We start from the raw sequence: 16,789 nt of genomic DNA, 5'->3' as shown, positions 1-16,789 counted from the left end.
TTTAACTTAGCAAAGTGGGCTTGGCATTTTATCCTTATGTCAAAACACAAGACTAGGCTTTCAGTGAAATATCAGATGAGAATTCTCCCTCTGCAGCATTATCACATGCGTCATCAATTACTGCCATGCCTAAGTCTAGCATCATGCCAGCACATTAAGACAGAAGGTACTATATGCAGTGTTCACTGGACCAGAAAGACAGAAATAAGAAAGGGAGGTGGGGAGAAAGAAACCCTAGAGAAGAAATTAAAAAAAGGCAGACCGTGCAATACAAACCAGATCATGGCTGCTTAGCTAATATGGGCCAACTGCTGTGGAAGAAAAATGTCGAACACCCCAAGTTGTGTAAATTTCTGTAAACATCTAAACACACATACAAACACACACAACACCAACCTAATTAGGAACATAAATATATGTTGATCCTTTACTATGTTACAGTTTTGAAAATAAAAGCTAAAGTTAAAATATCCGTATTCTCTAAATTGCCTTCTTATTTTCCTGAGGAAGCAGCTAGTGTTTCTTAAAGGGAAGGGGGGGGCTTGTCATGATGGTTATAAAGATTAAGATTCCCTTTTTGACTTTTTTTCTCCACTCAAGTTTTACCAATAACTCACTGAAATCCTTATTAAATATGTACACTTAAGCACAAATAGTAAATGCTGACAATAATGACAAGTTTAGACATCTTAACAACAGACTGTGTTATTTAAAAATAATGGGTTTTTCAAAATGAAAATAATGTTCAAAAATTAAAAAGTTTTTTTAAAACTAAGAGCCAGGTAAATAAATCTCCTTGTTCTATTGCTTGATATCATCAGTGTCCAAAACTAAGCAGTTGTGAAAAGATAGAAATAATCAGCTTTTAACAAAAACCAGACATTCCTTAAACTGCAGAGACCAAATTTGCCATGTTTCACAACAGTCTGGTAAATAAAACATATTACTCCTTAAATGTTCCTAATATACCATTTAAAAAAAATTTCCATACATATTCTACTTATGTAGGAACATTTCATACATAATTATATTGCCCAGGAAAGGTGAAGCTATAAAGGATCAAAATACATTTTACTCCTTTATTCAATTCACAAAATGCTAAACTTTAACTTGCTACCTTCAACAAAGTATCAGTATGGGCCAAAAAGATATTTTTCCATCAAAATTCTAATGTGTTTCTAGATTTTTTTGGACTGATTTCCCAACATATTAAATATTAGATTACATCCCAAGCTTTAATTGATTACTGTATGGCATGCAAGAAAACAACTCTAAACTGTACTATTGGTTATTAATAAGTTTAACTTCACTCACATCAAGTGTCACACGAACACTACCTAACTAGCTAAGACCCGAAATTAAGCACTGATTATCTTACCGATTCTATAGGCTTGTCAAGTGATGCTTGTTCAATTTCCAAGTGTCCTTCCTCATATTGATCAAAGTGATTACCCTGAAAAAAGATGATTACAGTTATTTTCCAAAAGCAGTAAGTGTCAAATTTATTAACAGCTTAACCAAACTAAGGGTTATTTTTAACTTTTCTTTTTTAACCTAAAAGGACACTGCAATCGTTCATTTTCAGTAGACAATCAAAACCACATCACAAATTCCAACTTTTTAAAAATTTATAAAAATGGGTGAGGCGTGGTGGCTCATGCCTGTAATCCCAGCACTTCAGGAGGCTGAGGCAGGTGGATCACCTGAGGTCAGGAGTTCGAGACCAGCCTGGACAAAATAATGAAACTCTGTCTCCACTAAAATTACAAAAAAATTAGCTGGCTGTGGTGGCGTGCGCCTGTAGTCCCAGCTACTCAGGAGGCTGAGGCAGGAGAACCGCTTGAACCCGGGAGGTGGGGGCTGCAGTGAGCTGAGACTGGGCCACCGCACTCCAGCCTGGGCAACAGAAAGAGACTCCATCTCAAAAAAAAAAAAAAAGAAAAAAGAAAAGACAAAACTTTATAAAAGGCTGGGCGCGGTGGCTCACGCCTGTAATCCTGGCACTCTGGGAGGCCGAGGAGGGTGGATCACGAGGCCAGGAGATCGAGACCATCCTAAGATGAAACCCCATCTCTACTAAAAATACAAAAAATTAGCCAGGCGTGATGGCAGGCGCCTGTAGTCCCAGCTACTCGGAAGGCTGAGGCAGGAGAATGGCGTGAACCTGGGAGGCAGAGCTTGCAGTGAGCCGAGATCGCACCACTGTACTCCAGCCTGGGAGACAGAGCTAGACTCCACTTCAAAAAAAAAAAAAAAAAACTTTATAAAAATGTATTAGAGCTGGGCACAGTGGCTCACACCTGTAATCCCAGCACTTTGGGAGGCTGAGGCAGGAAGATTACTTGAGGACAAGAGTTTAAGACCAGCCTGGGCAATGTGAGACCCTGTTTCCACAAAAAATTTTTTTTTAATTAGCCATACATTGTGGTGTGAGCCTGTAGTCCCAGCTACTTAGGGGGCTGTGATGGGAGGATCACTTAGGCCAAGGAGGTCCAGGCTGCAGTGAGCTGTGATCAAGCCACCGCACTCCAAGCCTGGGTGACAGAACGAGATCCTATTTCAAACAAAACAAAACACAACTTAGGAATCTAGGCCTAGTAATCTGAACTTTTATTCTCCTAACAAGTGTTGAAATTGTAAACTAAAACACTATCAACCATTTGGGACACCAACTCTTTTAGAATGACTACATTAGGAAGACTACAGAGTCTTAAACAAAGAGCCATGCTGTTTTACCTTTTTTTTTTTTTTTTTTTGAGACAAAGTCTCACTCTGTAGCCCAAGCTGGAGTGCAGTGTCACAATCTCAGCTCACCGCAACCTCTGCCTCCCAGGCTCAAGTGATATTCGTGCCTCAGCCTCCCAAGTAGCTGGGACTACAGGTGTGCGCCACCATGCCTGGCTAATTTTTTGTATTTTAGTAGAGTCAGGGTTTCACCATGTTGCCCAGGGTAGTCTCAAACTCCTGAGCTCAGGTGATCCGCCCACCTCAGCCTCCCAAAGTGCTGGGATTATAGGCGTGAGCCACCGTGCCCAGGCTGTTTTACTTTTTTATAAGCAATATTGCATTAAATCTTTAATAATGAAGAAAACAAGTCATAGTAATCAACTTAAAATCTATTTTTTAATAAATACTGCTCAATCTGGTAACATTATTTTAAACTAAATCTGCTAAGACATTAAACTTTAAATCAACTGATACCTCCCAGCTTTTCAAGAAATTAAAAATAAGCTCTTGACAGTTTCCAAAGCACCTATTCCTCAAGACGACCCGCAAAGGAGATAAACATGCTTGTATAATGATGTATTTGATCATAATCAAGCAAGTTGTCACTGCAACTAAAATAAGTAAAAACAGTTTCAACAAATGATAGCTGCAGACAACTAAGAAGTTCTCTCTAATCATAGTTTTCACAGATCTCCTTGCTTCATCAGGAAGGAATAGCTCATAATTTGCTTTTAAATCAAAATACCAATTTTCTGGTTCCCTTCTTGTCTTAAAGTATAGGGCATCAGGATTTGTGAGTCCCACAATGACCTAAATCAAAAGACTAAAGACTTTAGTCTTTTGGTCTAGCCTAAATGAATTCAGTGTGTGGAAAGATACGATAACTTGAACGTTAACCTAACAAAAAGTTACTTTGCCTTTTCAAGGTAAAATTAAAATTCTAATTCAATAAATAAAATTTAATGATGGGGAGCGCTAACATGTAATTTGCCAAATTGTACAGTAAGTATTACGTTTCTCTCACTAGACTGTGAAGTCCTTGAGGACAAGAACTGAGTCTTGTTTATCTCTTACGCCTAATACTTAACATGGCAGCCAAACACTAGGGAACAATTAGGTGTTAAAATTGTGTGGCAGTGATGAACAAGTTCTAGAACAAGATGGTGGTAGTGATAGTCATACAATATTGTTAATGTACTTAATGCCACTGAACTGTATACTTTTTTTTTTAAGAGAAGGGGGTCTCACTATGTTGCCCAGGCTGCCTTCAAACTCCTGGGCTCAAGGAGCCCAGACTCAGCCTCCTGACCAGCTGGAACTACAGGCGCCACACCACTACATTTGGCTTGGACTATATACTTTAAAATAGTTAAAGTGATAAATTTTATGTTACACGTATTTTACCACAATAAAAATAATAAAAATAAAATTGTATGGCAAAGTCTATCCAAATAAAGAAAGGGAAAAAAAGAAGAAAAATGGAATAGCAAGGGACAGGAGTATGTTTTCCAAAGACAAAAAAAAAAAAAAGGACTTAAGAGTGGGTGTTTCAGGAATGAAAAAAAGCAGTCATCAACAAATGATTTTAAAAATTAAAAACAGCTATTAATCCTGAAAGTCTTTTTGTTTTGTTTTGTTTGAGATGGAGTCTTGGTCTGTCGCCCAGGTTAGAACGCGGTGGTGCCATCTCAGCTCAGCGCAAACAAGGCCTCCCAGATTCAAGGGATTCTCCCGCCTCAGCCTCTGGAGTAGCTGGGATTACAGGCACACGCCACCACACCTGGCTAGTTTTTGTTTTTTCAGTAGAGATGGGGTGGTGGGGGGGGTCACACCATGTTGGCCAGGCTGATCTTGAACTCCTGACCTCAAGTGATCTGTCCGCCTCAGCCTCCCAAAGTGCTGAGATTACAGATGTGAGCCACCAGGCCCAGCCTGAAAGTCTGTCTTCAGTTAACCTCCAAGCACCTGCTTCTTGGCATTTTAATTTCTACTGCAACACTTAACATTTTAAGTTACTTTAAAGGTGTTGGCTGGGTGCGGTGCCTCACGCCTGTAATCCCAGCACTTTGGGAGGCTGAAGTGGGAGCACTGCTGGAGGCCAGGAAGTTGGACATCAACTTGGGCAACATAGCGAGCAAGACCTTGTCTATACAAAAATACTAGATGGGCATGGTGGTGTGCGCCTATAGTCCTAGTCCTATAGTGCTAGCTACTCAGGAGGCTGAGGCAGGAGGATCACTTCAGCCCAGGGGTTCAACACTGCTGTGAGCTGACTGAGCCACTGCATTCAGGACTGGGTAACAAACCAAGAGTCTGTCTCAAAAACAACAAAAAACAAAACAAACAAAACAAAAAACCTCATCCTAACAATAACTGTGTACTACTTTTTTTTAAAGTAATTAAACCTTTGGTTTGTTTGTTTAGAGACAGAGTCTCTCTCTGTCACCCAGGCTGGAGTGCAGTGGAACCATCATAGCTTACTGTAACCTTAACTCCTGGGCTCAAGCAATCCTCCCACCTCAGTCTCCCAAGTAGCTAGGGCAACAGGCATGCACCATCACGCCCAGCTGTTTTTTATTTTGATTTAGATGGTCTCAAACTCCTGGGCTCAAGTGATCCTCCTGCCTCTGCCTCTAAAAGTTCTGGGATTACAGGCGTAAGCCATCAAGCCTGGCCTAGAGTACTTAACTTAGGACAACTATGTGATGGTTTTAAACAAAGAGAGAATTGCCCCAAAATATATCACTATCAAAGATGACATTTGAAGCACAAACACAGATTATTAGAGAACTACCAAGTAATTCTACAAAAAAGAAAATGGGCACCTTCTAGGGAAAACCATTTCAGCTCATCCTTGCTGCATGAAAAATCACACAAGTTTTTCCGAAAAGATAATGAATCATTAGCAAAATCTTCTTTTAATCTTAGGCTTAAAGTTATTTTAGAAAACCCTTCTGTAGATTACAAACTACTGTCAGCAAATGCCAGGTTCCAAATAAGACATTCAACAAATTTATAAATACAGTTAGCTAATTAACTTTTCAAATCACTCTGGATCTGTCAGATGCAATACAAATCAGGATTAATAATATAGACAATTCAACAGAGAAATTTTAATGTTTTCAATTAACGGTGCTAGAACTAGGTGTCCATATGCAAAACAAAAGAAGAGCTTCAATCCATACTTTGAATAAAAAAAGAATTCAAAATGCACTGCAGACCTAAATGTAGAACTGAAAATGATATATTCTAGAAGAAAAAATACAAGAGAAAAACCTTTGTGACCACAGGCTAGGCAAATATTTTCGTAGAGACAACCCCAAAGCACAATCAATATATGGAATAAAAAATTGATGGCTGGGCACGGAGGCTCACGCCTGTAATCCCAGCACTTTGGGAGGCCGAGGCAGGTAGATCACGAGGTCAGGAGTTCGAGACCAGCCTGACCAACAAGGTGAAACCCTGTCTCTACTAAAAATACAAAAATTAGCTGGGCGTGGTGGTGCATGCCTGTAATCCCAGCTACTCAGGAGGCTGAGGCTGGAGAACTGCTTGAACTCAGGAGGCAGAGGTTGCATGCAGTGAGCCGAGATGGTGCCACTGCACTCCAGCCTGGGCGACAGAGCAAGACTCCGTCTAAAAAAAAAAAAAAATGATAGGCTGGACTGGGAGAAAATATTTACAAATCTTATTCCTTTTCAAAAAAAATCATAAACCAATGAATGCTGAACAAATCCATAGCTGATTAAAAACTTGTATCCAGAAAATATATAGAATTCTCAAAAGATGGGAAAAAAAACCCAATTTTTAAAGTGGGCATAAGATTTAAACATTTCATCAATGATATACAGGTGGCAAGTAAGCACATGAAAACACATTCAAGATTAGTAACCATTAAGGAAATACAAACTAGAATCACAATGTATTACCACCACATGCCTATTAAAATGGCATTTAAAAAAAAAATGCGGCAGGGCGCGGTGGCTCATGCCTGTAATCCCAGCAATTTGGGAGGCCGAGGCGGGTGAATCACAAGGTCAGGAGTTCAAGACTAGCCTGGCCAACACGGTGAAACTCCGTCTCTACTAAAAAATACAAAAATTGGCCAGGCACGGTGGTTCACGTGTATAATCCCAGCACTTTGGGAGGCCAAGGAGGGCAGATCACCGGAGGTCGGGAGTACAAGACCAGCCTGACCAACACGGAGAAACCTCGTCTCTACTAAAATAAAAATAAAAAATTAGCCAGGCGTGGTGGCTCATGCCTGTAATCCCAGCTACTTGGGAGGCTGAGGCAAGAGAATCGCTTGAACCCAGAAGGTGGAGGTTGCGGTGAGCTGAGATCGCGCCATTGCACTCCAGCCTGGGCAACAAGGGCAAAGAAAGAAAGAAAAAAAAAATTAGCTGGGTACGATGGCAGGCACCTGTAATCCCAGCTACTCAGGAGGCTGAGGCAGGAGAATCGCTTGAACCTGGGCGGCAGAGGTTGCAGTGAGCCGAGATCACCCCACTGCACTCCAACCTGGGTGACAGAGTGAGACTCCAGTCTCAAAAAAAAAAAAAAAAAAAAAAACCTAATACCACTTCTTTTTTGTTTGTTTGGAGACAGAGTCTCAGTTGTCCAGGCTGGAATGCAGTGGCACCATCATGGCTCACTCCAGCCTCAACCCTCTTTTGGGCTTAAGCAATCCTTCCCATCTCAGGCTCCCGAGTAGCTGGGACTAGAAGTGCACGCCACCACACCAAGCTAATTTTTGTATTGTTGGTAGAGATGGGGTTTTGTCATATTGCCCAGGCTGGTCTCGAACTCTTGGGCTCAATCTGCCCATCTTAGCCTCCTGAAGTGCTGGGATTACAGGTGTGAGCCCTCCTCTGATACAATTTCAGATGAGCAACTTTCATACATTACTGGTGGGAACATAAAATAGTACACTCAAAACACCTGTCTGTGAATGTTTTTAACAACTTTATTTGTACGCTAGAAACTATTCAAATGTCAATTGAGAAATGAACTTTAAAAACTATGGTATACCCCATACAATGAGATATTGCTCGGCACTAAAAAGAAACAAATTATTCATACGAGTAGTAACAGAGACGAATCTCAAATTCATTATGCTAAGTGAAAAGAAGCCATACTCAAAAGGCTTCCATATATAGGACATTCTGGAAAAAACAAAGCTAAAGAAAAGAAAAAGATCAGTGATTGTCAGAAGCTATACACTGGTTGTTGTGGTGGCTGCACTATGATTCATTTTGTCAATACTCAAATTGTACTTTTTTTTCACCATCTTATGGTGCTGATGAACTGTACATGTAAATGGGTAAATTTCACTGTATCTTAATTGTACTTAAATTTTTTGAAAAATGGTGAAAACAGGCTAAATATTTCTGTATTTCACCTCTAAAAAATGTATTTTTTGAACATTTAAATTCAAATCCTGTTCCGTAGGCAGATTGTGGTGGCAGTTATAAGAATCTATAAATGTGTTAAAATTCATAGAACTAGGCTGGGCATGGTGGCTTACACCTGTAATCCCAGCACTTTGGGAGACCAACGCAGGCAGATCACTTGAGGTCAGGAGTTTGAGACCTGACTGGCCAACATGGAGAAACCCCATCTCTACTAAAAATACAAAAATTAGCCGGGTGTGGTAGTACATGCCTGAGGTCCAGGTCCTCAGGAAGCTGAGGCAGGAGAATCGCTTGAACCTACAAGGCAGAGGTTGCAGTGAGCCAAGGTGTCGCCACTGCACTCCAGCCTGGGCGACAGAGACTCTTGTCTCAGCTACTCAGGAGGTTGAGGCAGGAGAATTGCTTGAATCCAGGAGGCGGAGGTTGCAGTGAGCCGAGATCGCACCACTGCACTTCAGCCTGGGTGACAGAGCCAGACTCCATCTCAAAAAAAAAAAAAACCAAACCAAACCTAGATGACGGGTTCGTAGGTGCAGCAAACCACCATGGCACATGTATACCTATGCAACAAACCTGCATGTTCTGCACATGTATCCCAGAACTTAAAGTAAAATAAAAAAAAAATATTTCTATCAAAAAATAAATTCATAGAAATCCGTATCAAGTAAGTCAATACTACTGCATGTTAATTTTCAAAACTAAATATATTAAAAAACATGTACAGAGCAGCTCTAGAATACATTAGAAGCTTGTAGTAGAAGTTAACTCTTAGAAACGGGTGTCTAAGGCCGGGCACGGTGGCTCACGCCTGTAATCCCAGCACTTTGGGAGGCTGAGGCGGGCGGATCACGAGGTCAGGAGATGGAGACCATCCTGGCTAACATGGTGAAACTCCGTCTCTACTAAAAATACAAAAAATTAGCCAGGCGCAGTGGCTGGTGCCTGTAGTCCCAGCTACTCGGGAGGCTGAGGCAGGAGAATGGTGTGAACCCAGGAGGCGGAGCTTGCAGTGAGCAGAGACAGCACCACTGCACTCCGCCTGGGCAAAAGAGCGAGACTGTGTCTCAAAAAAAAAAAAAAAAAAAAAAAAAAAAAAAAAAGCCTACCTCTCATATCTCTTAGACACCCATTTCTTTTTTTTTTTTTTTTTTTTTTTTTTTTTTGAGACGGAGTCTCGCTCTGTTGCCTGGGCTGGAGTGCAGTGGCATCGTCTCAGCTCACTGCAACCTCCGCCTCCCGGGTTCAAGCAATTCTCCTGCCTCGGCCTCCTGAGTAGCTGGGATTACAGGCACCCACCACCACGCCTGGCCAATTTTTGTATTTTTAGTAGAGATGGGGGGGTTTCAACATATTGGCCAGGCTGGTCTTGAACTCCTGACCTTGTGATCCGCCCACTTGGCCTCCCAAAGTGCTGGGATTACAGGTGTGAGCCGCCGCACCCGGCCAAGGTAGGCTATTTTTAACTGCATTTTTTTCTTTTGAATTTCATACTTACTGCATTTTAAAATAAAATTTAAAATATTTAATCAGAAATTTATTTTTTATTTTTTTGAGACAGAGTCTTGCTGTGTCACCCGGGCTGGAGTGCTGTGGCACGATCTCAACTCACTGCAACCTCTGCCTCCTGGGTTCAAGCAGTTCTTGTGCCTCGGCCTCCCAAGAAACCAGTATTACAGGCATGCACCACCAGGCTCGGCTAATTTTTGTTTGGTTGTTTTTTTGTTTTGTTTTGAGACAGAGTCTCATTCTGTTGCCCAGGCTGGAGCACAGTGGTGCGATCTCAGCTCACTGCAACCTCCACCTCCCAGGTTCAAGCGATTCTCCTGCCTCAGCCTCCCGAGTAGCTAGGACTATAGGCAAATGCCACCACGCCCAGCTAATTTCTGTATTTGTAGTAGAGACAGGGTTTTACTGTGTTAGCCTGGATGGTCTTGATCTCTTGACTTCGTGACCTGCCCGCCTCGGCCTTCCAAAGTGCTGGGATTACAGGCATGAGCCACCATGCCAGACCTATTTATTTATTTATTTATTAGCAGAAACAGGGTTTTGCCATGTTGGCCAGGCTAGTCTCGAACTCCTGGCCTCAAGCAATTTGCCTGCCTCAGCCTCCCAACTCGAACTCCTGGCCTCAAGCAATTTGCCTGCCTCAGCCTCCCAAAGTGCTGGGATTACAGGTGTGAGCCACCATGCACAGCCCAGAAATTTATTTTAAATGGCGTTGATTCAAACATACATTTAGTTTTCATTTTAAAAGCTCAAAGGTAAACACAAAATAACATCAAAATATCCATTAAGGTTATATGAAACTTTTTAAAGCTTAAAGTAACAGACCATCTAATTTTCGTGCCTGGCTTCTCAATATTTGACACCAGAGTCACCCTTTTGCTGCTGAAAAGTTGGCTATAAAAAACATGGGCAAACCAGGTGTGGTGGGTGGTTCACACCAGGTGGGCGGGTGGTAATCCCAGTGCTTTGGGAGGCCAACTCTGACACATTATTATTAACTGAAGTCCATATTATATTCAGATTATCTTAAGAGTTCCTCTAATGATCTTTTTCTGTTCTAGGATTCCATAGAGGATACCACATTACATTTTGTTGTCATGTCACTTTAGGCATCTCTTGGCTGTGACAGTTTCAAAAAACATTTAAAAAGTAAAAACTTAATGTTGTAATTGTCATGTTAAATTTCGGCCTAATTTAACATTTCAATGTATCATAAGTGCTATGATGTGTCCTGCAGCATAGTGAGACCCTTTGTCTAATTTTTATTATGTATTTGTTTGTGATTCAATCTCAGCTCACTGAAGCCTCAACCTCCCAGGCTCAAGTGATCCTCCCACCTCAGCCCCTCAAGTGCTGAGACCACAGGCACATGCCACCATGCCTGGCTACATTTTTTTGTATTTTTTTTTTTTAGAGACTGGGTTCCATCATGTAGCCCAGGATGGTCTCGAACTCTTGAGCTCAAGAGATCGCCCGCCTCAGCCTCCCCAAGTGCTGGGATTACAGGTGTGAGCCCACCATGCCAAGCCTGTTTTTATTTTCTGAGACAAGGTGTCACTCTGTCATCCATGTTGGAGTGCAGTGACACAATCTTGGCTCACTGTAACCTCCACCTCCTGGGCTCAAGTGATTCTCTCACTTCAGCCCCCCAAGTAGCTGGGACTAGAGGTGCGAGCCACCACGCCCGGCTAATGTTTTCATTTTTAAAATTTTTTTTGTAGACTTGGAGTCTTGCCAGGTTCCCAGCGTGGTTTCAAACCCCTGGCCTCAGGTGATCCCCCTACTTCGGCCTCCAAAAGTGCTAGGATTATAGGCTTGAGCCACAGCACCTGGCCTTTACTAATGTTTGATTTTTTGTTTATTTTTGAGATAGGGTCTCGCTCTGTCACTCAGGCTGGAATGCAGTGGCACAATCTCAACTCATTGTAGACTGTCTCCTGAGCTCAAATGATCCTCCCACCTTGGCCTCCCAAAGTGCTGGGATTGCTGCTGTGAGCCATCCCGCCCAGCCTCTAATAAAATTTTTAAAAGCAAATCTGGCCAGTTTTTAAAAGCAAATCTGACCCTCAATGAGAGTGTCCCCACACTCTTCCCATGCCCCCAGCCCTAAGACCAACTCACTTTTACTTTGAAGTCTTGTCTGACACTCCTTCTCTGTGCTCCTTTAGCTTTATGTTTATACCTTCGTTATGGTACTTGTACTGTTATTCCCTATTTACTTATCTCCTCTACCATAAAGCATGTGAAGTCCAGGTACTCTTTCTTCATCTATATGCCCTATATAAAAACATTTTCTAGTACATTAGTGAATATTATGTGTTGATTTAGAATAACTAAAGGTCTGTCACCCAGGCTATGGGGCAGTGGCGCAATCACAGCTCACTGCAGCTTCTACTTCCTGGGCTCAATTGATTCCCCCACCTCAGCCTCCTAGGTAACTGGGACTACAGGCATGTACTAGCACACCTGGCTAATTTTTGTTTGTTTAATGTGGTTTTTGTTTTGTTTTTGGTAGAGATGGGGTTCCACCATGTTGCCTATGTAAATAAAATGAAAAGAGGCTGGTTCATACAAGACAGTTTTTATTTTATTCAAGTTAACCACGGTAAAGACTCAGTTCTTGCACATTCTTGCTGTTGCCCATTCCCCTTTCTCCGTTTTTTCCATTTCTTTTCTTTTCTTTTTTTTCTTTAACAGCCTGTGTTGCCCAGGCTGTTTTCAAACTTGGGCCCAAGCAGTCCTGCTGCCTCAGCCTCCAGAATAGCTGGGATTACAGGCACACAGTCTTTTAAAGGTGATTTGCATTGTTAAAATTATGCCCATTAAGGACATTTTTTTGTAAAATGCTTTTCTTGGGACATCTTATTAGACTGAACTCATAGGTAGAACTTAAAAATTTTTTTTTTGCAATTTTTGTAATAACTTTAATCTTACCTCTAAATATGTTATCTAGTCTGATAGCCTGGTCACAGGTGAGGAAAGGTTGTGCAAGCAATGTCTTTAATTTTTTAGTACATTGTGGCCCCCTTTATTAAAATATACTACTAAACACGAATAATACAAATGTAAAATGGATATTGTTAAAAGTTCAGGCCACACTGTAACAAGTAAAAAATGAAAGAAAGCCCTCCTTTCTCCTCTGTTTCATTTCTTAGAGGTAACCATGGTTTTCAATTTGTTACCTTTCAGATTTTAGGAAAGTTTTAAATTACACATGCTCTTTGGAAGAAGTGCTTTAGAAATACTGAATATGAGTCTATTGTAATTAGTAACTTTTGTGATTACTTTTAGATAGACAGACTTTATTTTTTCAAGTAGTTTTAGGTTTACAGCAAAGTTGAGCTGAAAGTATAGACACAGCCTCCTGCACATTTATTATAATACATTTGCTACAACAGATGAACCAACATTAACACATCATTATCAGCCAAAGTTCACAGTACATTAAGATTCACTCTTGATGTAGTTCTGAGTTTTGACAAATGTATAGAGACATTTATCTACCATTATAGTATCATAGAGAATAATTTCACTGCTCAAAAAATCCAGTGTCCACCTGTTCATCCCTTTATTTTCTTCCCCTCAAGCTCCTGGCAACCACTGATCTTTTTACTGTTTCTACGGTTTTGCCTTTTCCAGGATGTCATATATTTGCAATCATTATGTAGCCTTTTCCAATTGGCTTCTTTCACATATTTTTGAATATGTATCCAAGGTTCTTCCATGTCTTTTCCTGGCTTGACAGCTCATTTCTTTTTAGGGCTGAATAATATTCCACTGGTATATCACAGTTTACTTATCCATTCACCTAATGAAGGATATCTAGACTGCTGCCAAGTTTTAGCAATTACAAATAAAGAATGCTATAAACATCCATGTTTTTGGTTTTTGTGTAGACTTAAGTTTTCAGCTCCTTTGGTTAAGTACTAAGGAGTATGATTGCTGGATTGAATGGTAAAAAATAGGTTTAGGTTTGTAAGAAACTGCCAAACTGTCTTGTCTTCTCTTTCTCTTGATGGTGTCTTTTGCAGAGCAGAAGTTTTAAATTTTAATAAAGTCTAACTTACCAATTATTTCTTTCATGGGTGTGCCTTTGGTTTTCCATCTGAAAAGTTATCACCAACCCCAGTGACACCTAGTATTTTGTTTACTTTTACTTGGTGTTCCTGTTGATGAGACTACATTTATGTTGGGGGTAGGTGGAAAATGTTTTGTGCTTCACTACCAGGGATTAGTGATTGCTGTTAATATTTTACTTTTGAGGGAGTTGATGGTGTTTATGTTTTTGTGTTAACGTTAAAGAAACCAATTAGCTTTTTTTTTTTTTTTTTTTTTTTTGAGACGGAGTCTCACTCTGTCACCCAGTCTGGAGTGCAGCAGCACGATCTCAGCTCACTGCAACCTACGCCTCCTGGGTTCAAGCGATTCTCCTGTCTCAGCCTCCCAAATAGCTGGGATTACAGGCGTGTGCCACCACATCCGGCTAATCTTTTGTATTTTCAGTAGAGAAGGGGTTTCACCATGTTAGCCAGGATGGTCTTGATCTCCTGACCTCGTGATCCGCCTGCCTCAGCCTCCCAAAGTGCTGGGATTACAGGCATGAGCCACCGCACCTGGCCTTTTTTTTTTTTTCTTAAGACAGAGTCTCAATCTGTCGCCCAGGCTGGAGTGTTGTGGTGCAATCTCAGCTCACTGCATCTTCTACCTCCTGAGTAGCTGGGACTACAGGTGTGCACCACAATGCCAGACCAAATTTTTTTTTTTTTTGAGATGGAGTCTTGCTCTGTCACCCAGGCTGACGTGCAGTGGCATGATCTCGGCTCACTGCAACCTTCGCCTCCTGGGTTCAAGCAATTCTCCTGCCTCAGCCTCCCAAGTGGCTGGGATTACAGGTGTGCGCCACCACACGTGGCTAACTTTTTGTATTTTTAGTAGAGACCAGGTTTCACCATGTTGGCCAGACTGGTCTCAAACTCCTGAACTCAGGTGATCTGCCTGCCTCTGCCTCCCAAAGTGCTGGGATTACAGGTGTGAGCCACCACACATGGCCCATGATAATTGTATTATTGTTAGTGTATGAATACTGTAGAACGGAATATAGTGATTGGTATACCAAAATTCTCTGTACTATTTTTGTAACTATTCTACAAATCTAAAATTACTTTAAAATAAAACAAAAAACAGGCCGGGCACGGTGGCTCATGCCTGTAATCCCAGCACTTCGTGAGGCCAAGGCTGGTGGATCACCTGAGGTCAGGAGTTCATGACCAGCCTGGCCAACATGGTGAAACCCCATCACTACAAAAATACAAAAATTAGCTGGGCATGATGGTGGATGCCTGTAATCAAACTGCTTGAACCCGGGAGGCGGAGGTTGCAGTGAGCCAAGATTGCCCCATTGCACTCCAGTCTGAGGGACAGAGTGAGACTCCATCTCAAAAAAAAAAAAAACAAAAACCAAAAACAAAAACAAAAAGTAAAACAAAAAACCTTCTAGTTATGGAATAATCTCCAGGACATACAATTAAGAAGAAAAAATCAAACTGCTAGAAAATGTGCTTGCATGCTACCCTTTGGGAAAGTTAAGAGTGCATAATGCTTAGTATATGAAGAATATACTAAGCATTCTGTGAAAGAACCACCATGCAATTGGAAATAGTGGGGTTGTCTTTGAGAAGGTTAACTAAGTGGTTTTCTTTTTGCTCTGAATCCTTTTGTCCCCACCCCCTCTTTTTTTTTTTTTTGAGATGGAGTCTCTGTCACCCAGGCTGGAGTGCAATGGTGCCATGTTGGCTCACTGCAACCTCCCCCTCCTGGGTTCAAGCAATTCTCCCACCTTAGCCTCCCAAGTAGTTGGGATTACAGGCACCCGCCATCATGCCCGGCTAATTTTTGTATTTTAGTAGAGACAGGGTTTCACCATGTTGGCCAGGCTGGTCTTGAACTCCTGACCTCAGGTGATCCGCCCGCCTCAGCCTCCCAAAGTGCTGGGATTACAGGCGTGAGCCACTGCGCCCAACTGCCTTTTTTCCCTTTTGAATGTTATACTAGAAAAACAAAAAGAGGAAGGTGGAAAAATGTGATTTCAAACCCCCAGGGCACAACTATAATAGTAGTAGTAATGATGACAACGATAGTAGTGGTGATATTTTATTTCTTGCCTCCTAACCCACCTCCCCACCAAAACTGAGTCATTCTGACAGACTTATCAGGATCATTCTTTCCAAAAACATTCAGTATGGCATCTGATTATCTGAAGGCCTCAAGAGGATCTGAAAGGTATTTTTTGCTGCTGTACCTTCCCTTCAAAACCTCACTTATATCTCTGAAATTCCTTTAGATCTAGATGATCATATAACATATCATACAAACCACTTTGAGAATAAAATGGGCGGTAAGGCTGGGTGCAGTGGCTCACACCTATAATCCCAGCACTTTGGGAAGCCAAGGTGGATCTCTTGAGCCCAGGAGTTCAAGATCAGCCGGGGAAACACAGTGACACCCTATCTTTACAAATTTTTTTTAATTTTTGTAAAAATTTTTTTTAATGATGGTGTGCACCTGTAGTCTCAGCTATTCAAGAGCCTGAGTGGGGAGGATCCCTTGAGTCCAGGAGTTGGAGGCTGCAGTAAGCTATGATCTTGTCACTTCAGTCCAGCCTGGGTAACAGAGCAAGACCCTGTCTTAGAAAAAAACAAAAAAAGAAAAAACAAAACATGCTAACAGTAATTATTCCAAGACAAAAGGTATAAACTAAAACTCATGGTTATCCTAGTAAAAATTCATAAGTCCTCTATTACGGCATTTCTAAAATTTAGTTTTAATGACTGCTTATAGGTATGAGCTGAGGGAGGTAAAAAATGAAATTTAAATTTAAAAAAATGATGACTGCTTGGAACACCTATTTCATTATCTAAATCAACTCTTCCTTTCTGAATACTATATGCTTTCAAAGCTGAAATATAGTTTTTCATTTATGCTGATCAGGAATTTAAGTTCAAAAGGGTCAGACTGGAAGCAATCTAGCTTTTCTAAAAAAAAAAAAAAAGTATTAGATTTTAAATTATATGCATACACCCAAATGACTTTCCTTCAACTGCCTCCACTCTCAAAAAAAAACTTCAACTTGTGGTAGGTCAATG

At 41.1% G+C, this 16,789-nt stretch overlaps 1 protein-coding gene across 4 annotated transcripts in view; it reads right to left on the bottom strand.

Annotated features, from left to right (window-relative positions):
- Nucleotides 1-16,789, bottom strand: part of GPATCH8 (G-patch domain containing 8) — a 109,326-nt gene that overhangs the window by 79,278 nt on the left and 13,259 nt on the right. For 2 of the 4 annotated variants that reach the window (XM_030799354.1, XM_030799351.1), the window contains exons 1-2: nucleotides 1,379-1,459; nucleotides 277-311 (exon numbers count right to left, since the gene is read on the bottom strand). Coding sequence is in view for 1 of the 4 variants with exons in the window: in XM_030799349.1 (XP_030655209.1) it covers nucleotides 1,379-1,453 (75 nt within the window). In the remaining 3 variants the exon portion in view is untranslated. Of the gene's footprint in view, nucleotides 1-276; nucleotides 312-1,378; nucleotides 1,460-16,789 lie in introns of those variants that run through there. The other 2 variants (XM_030799349.1, XM_030799352.1) reach the window with 1 other exon arrangement.

This window comes from Nomascus leucogenys, chromosome 19 (genome assembly GCF_006542625.1).
Source record: "Nomascus leucogenys isolate Asia chromosome 19, Asia_NLE_v1, whole genome shotgun sequence".
Classification (NCBI taxonomy): Eukaryota; Metazoa; Chordata; class Mammalia; order Primates; family Hylobatidae; genus Nomascus; species Nomascus leucogenys.
This window is presented reverse-complemented; position numbering and strand designations above follow the sequence as displayed.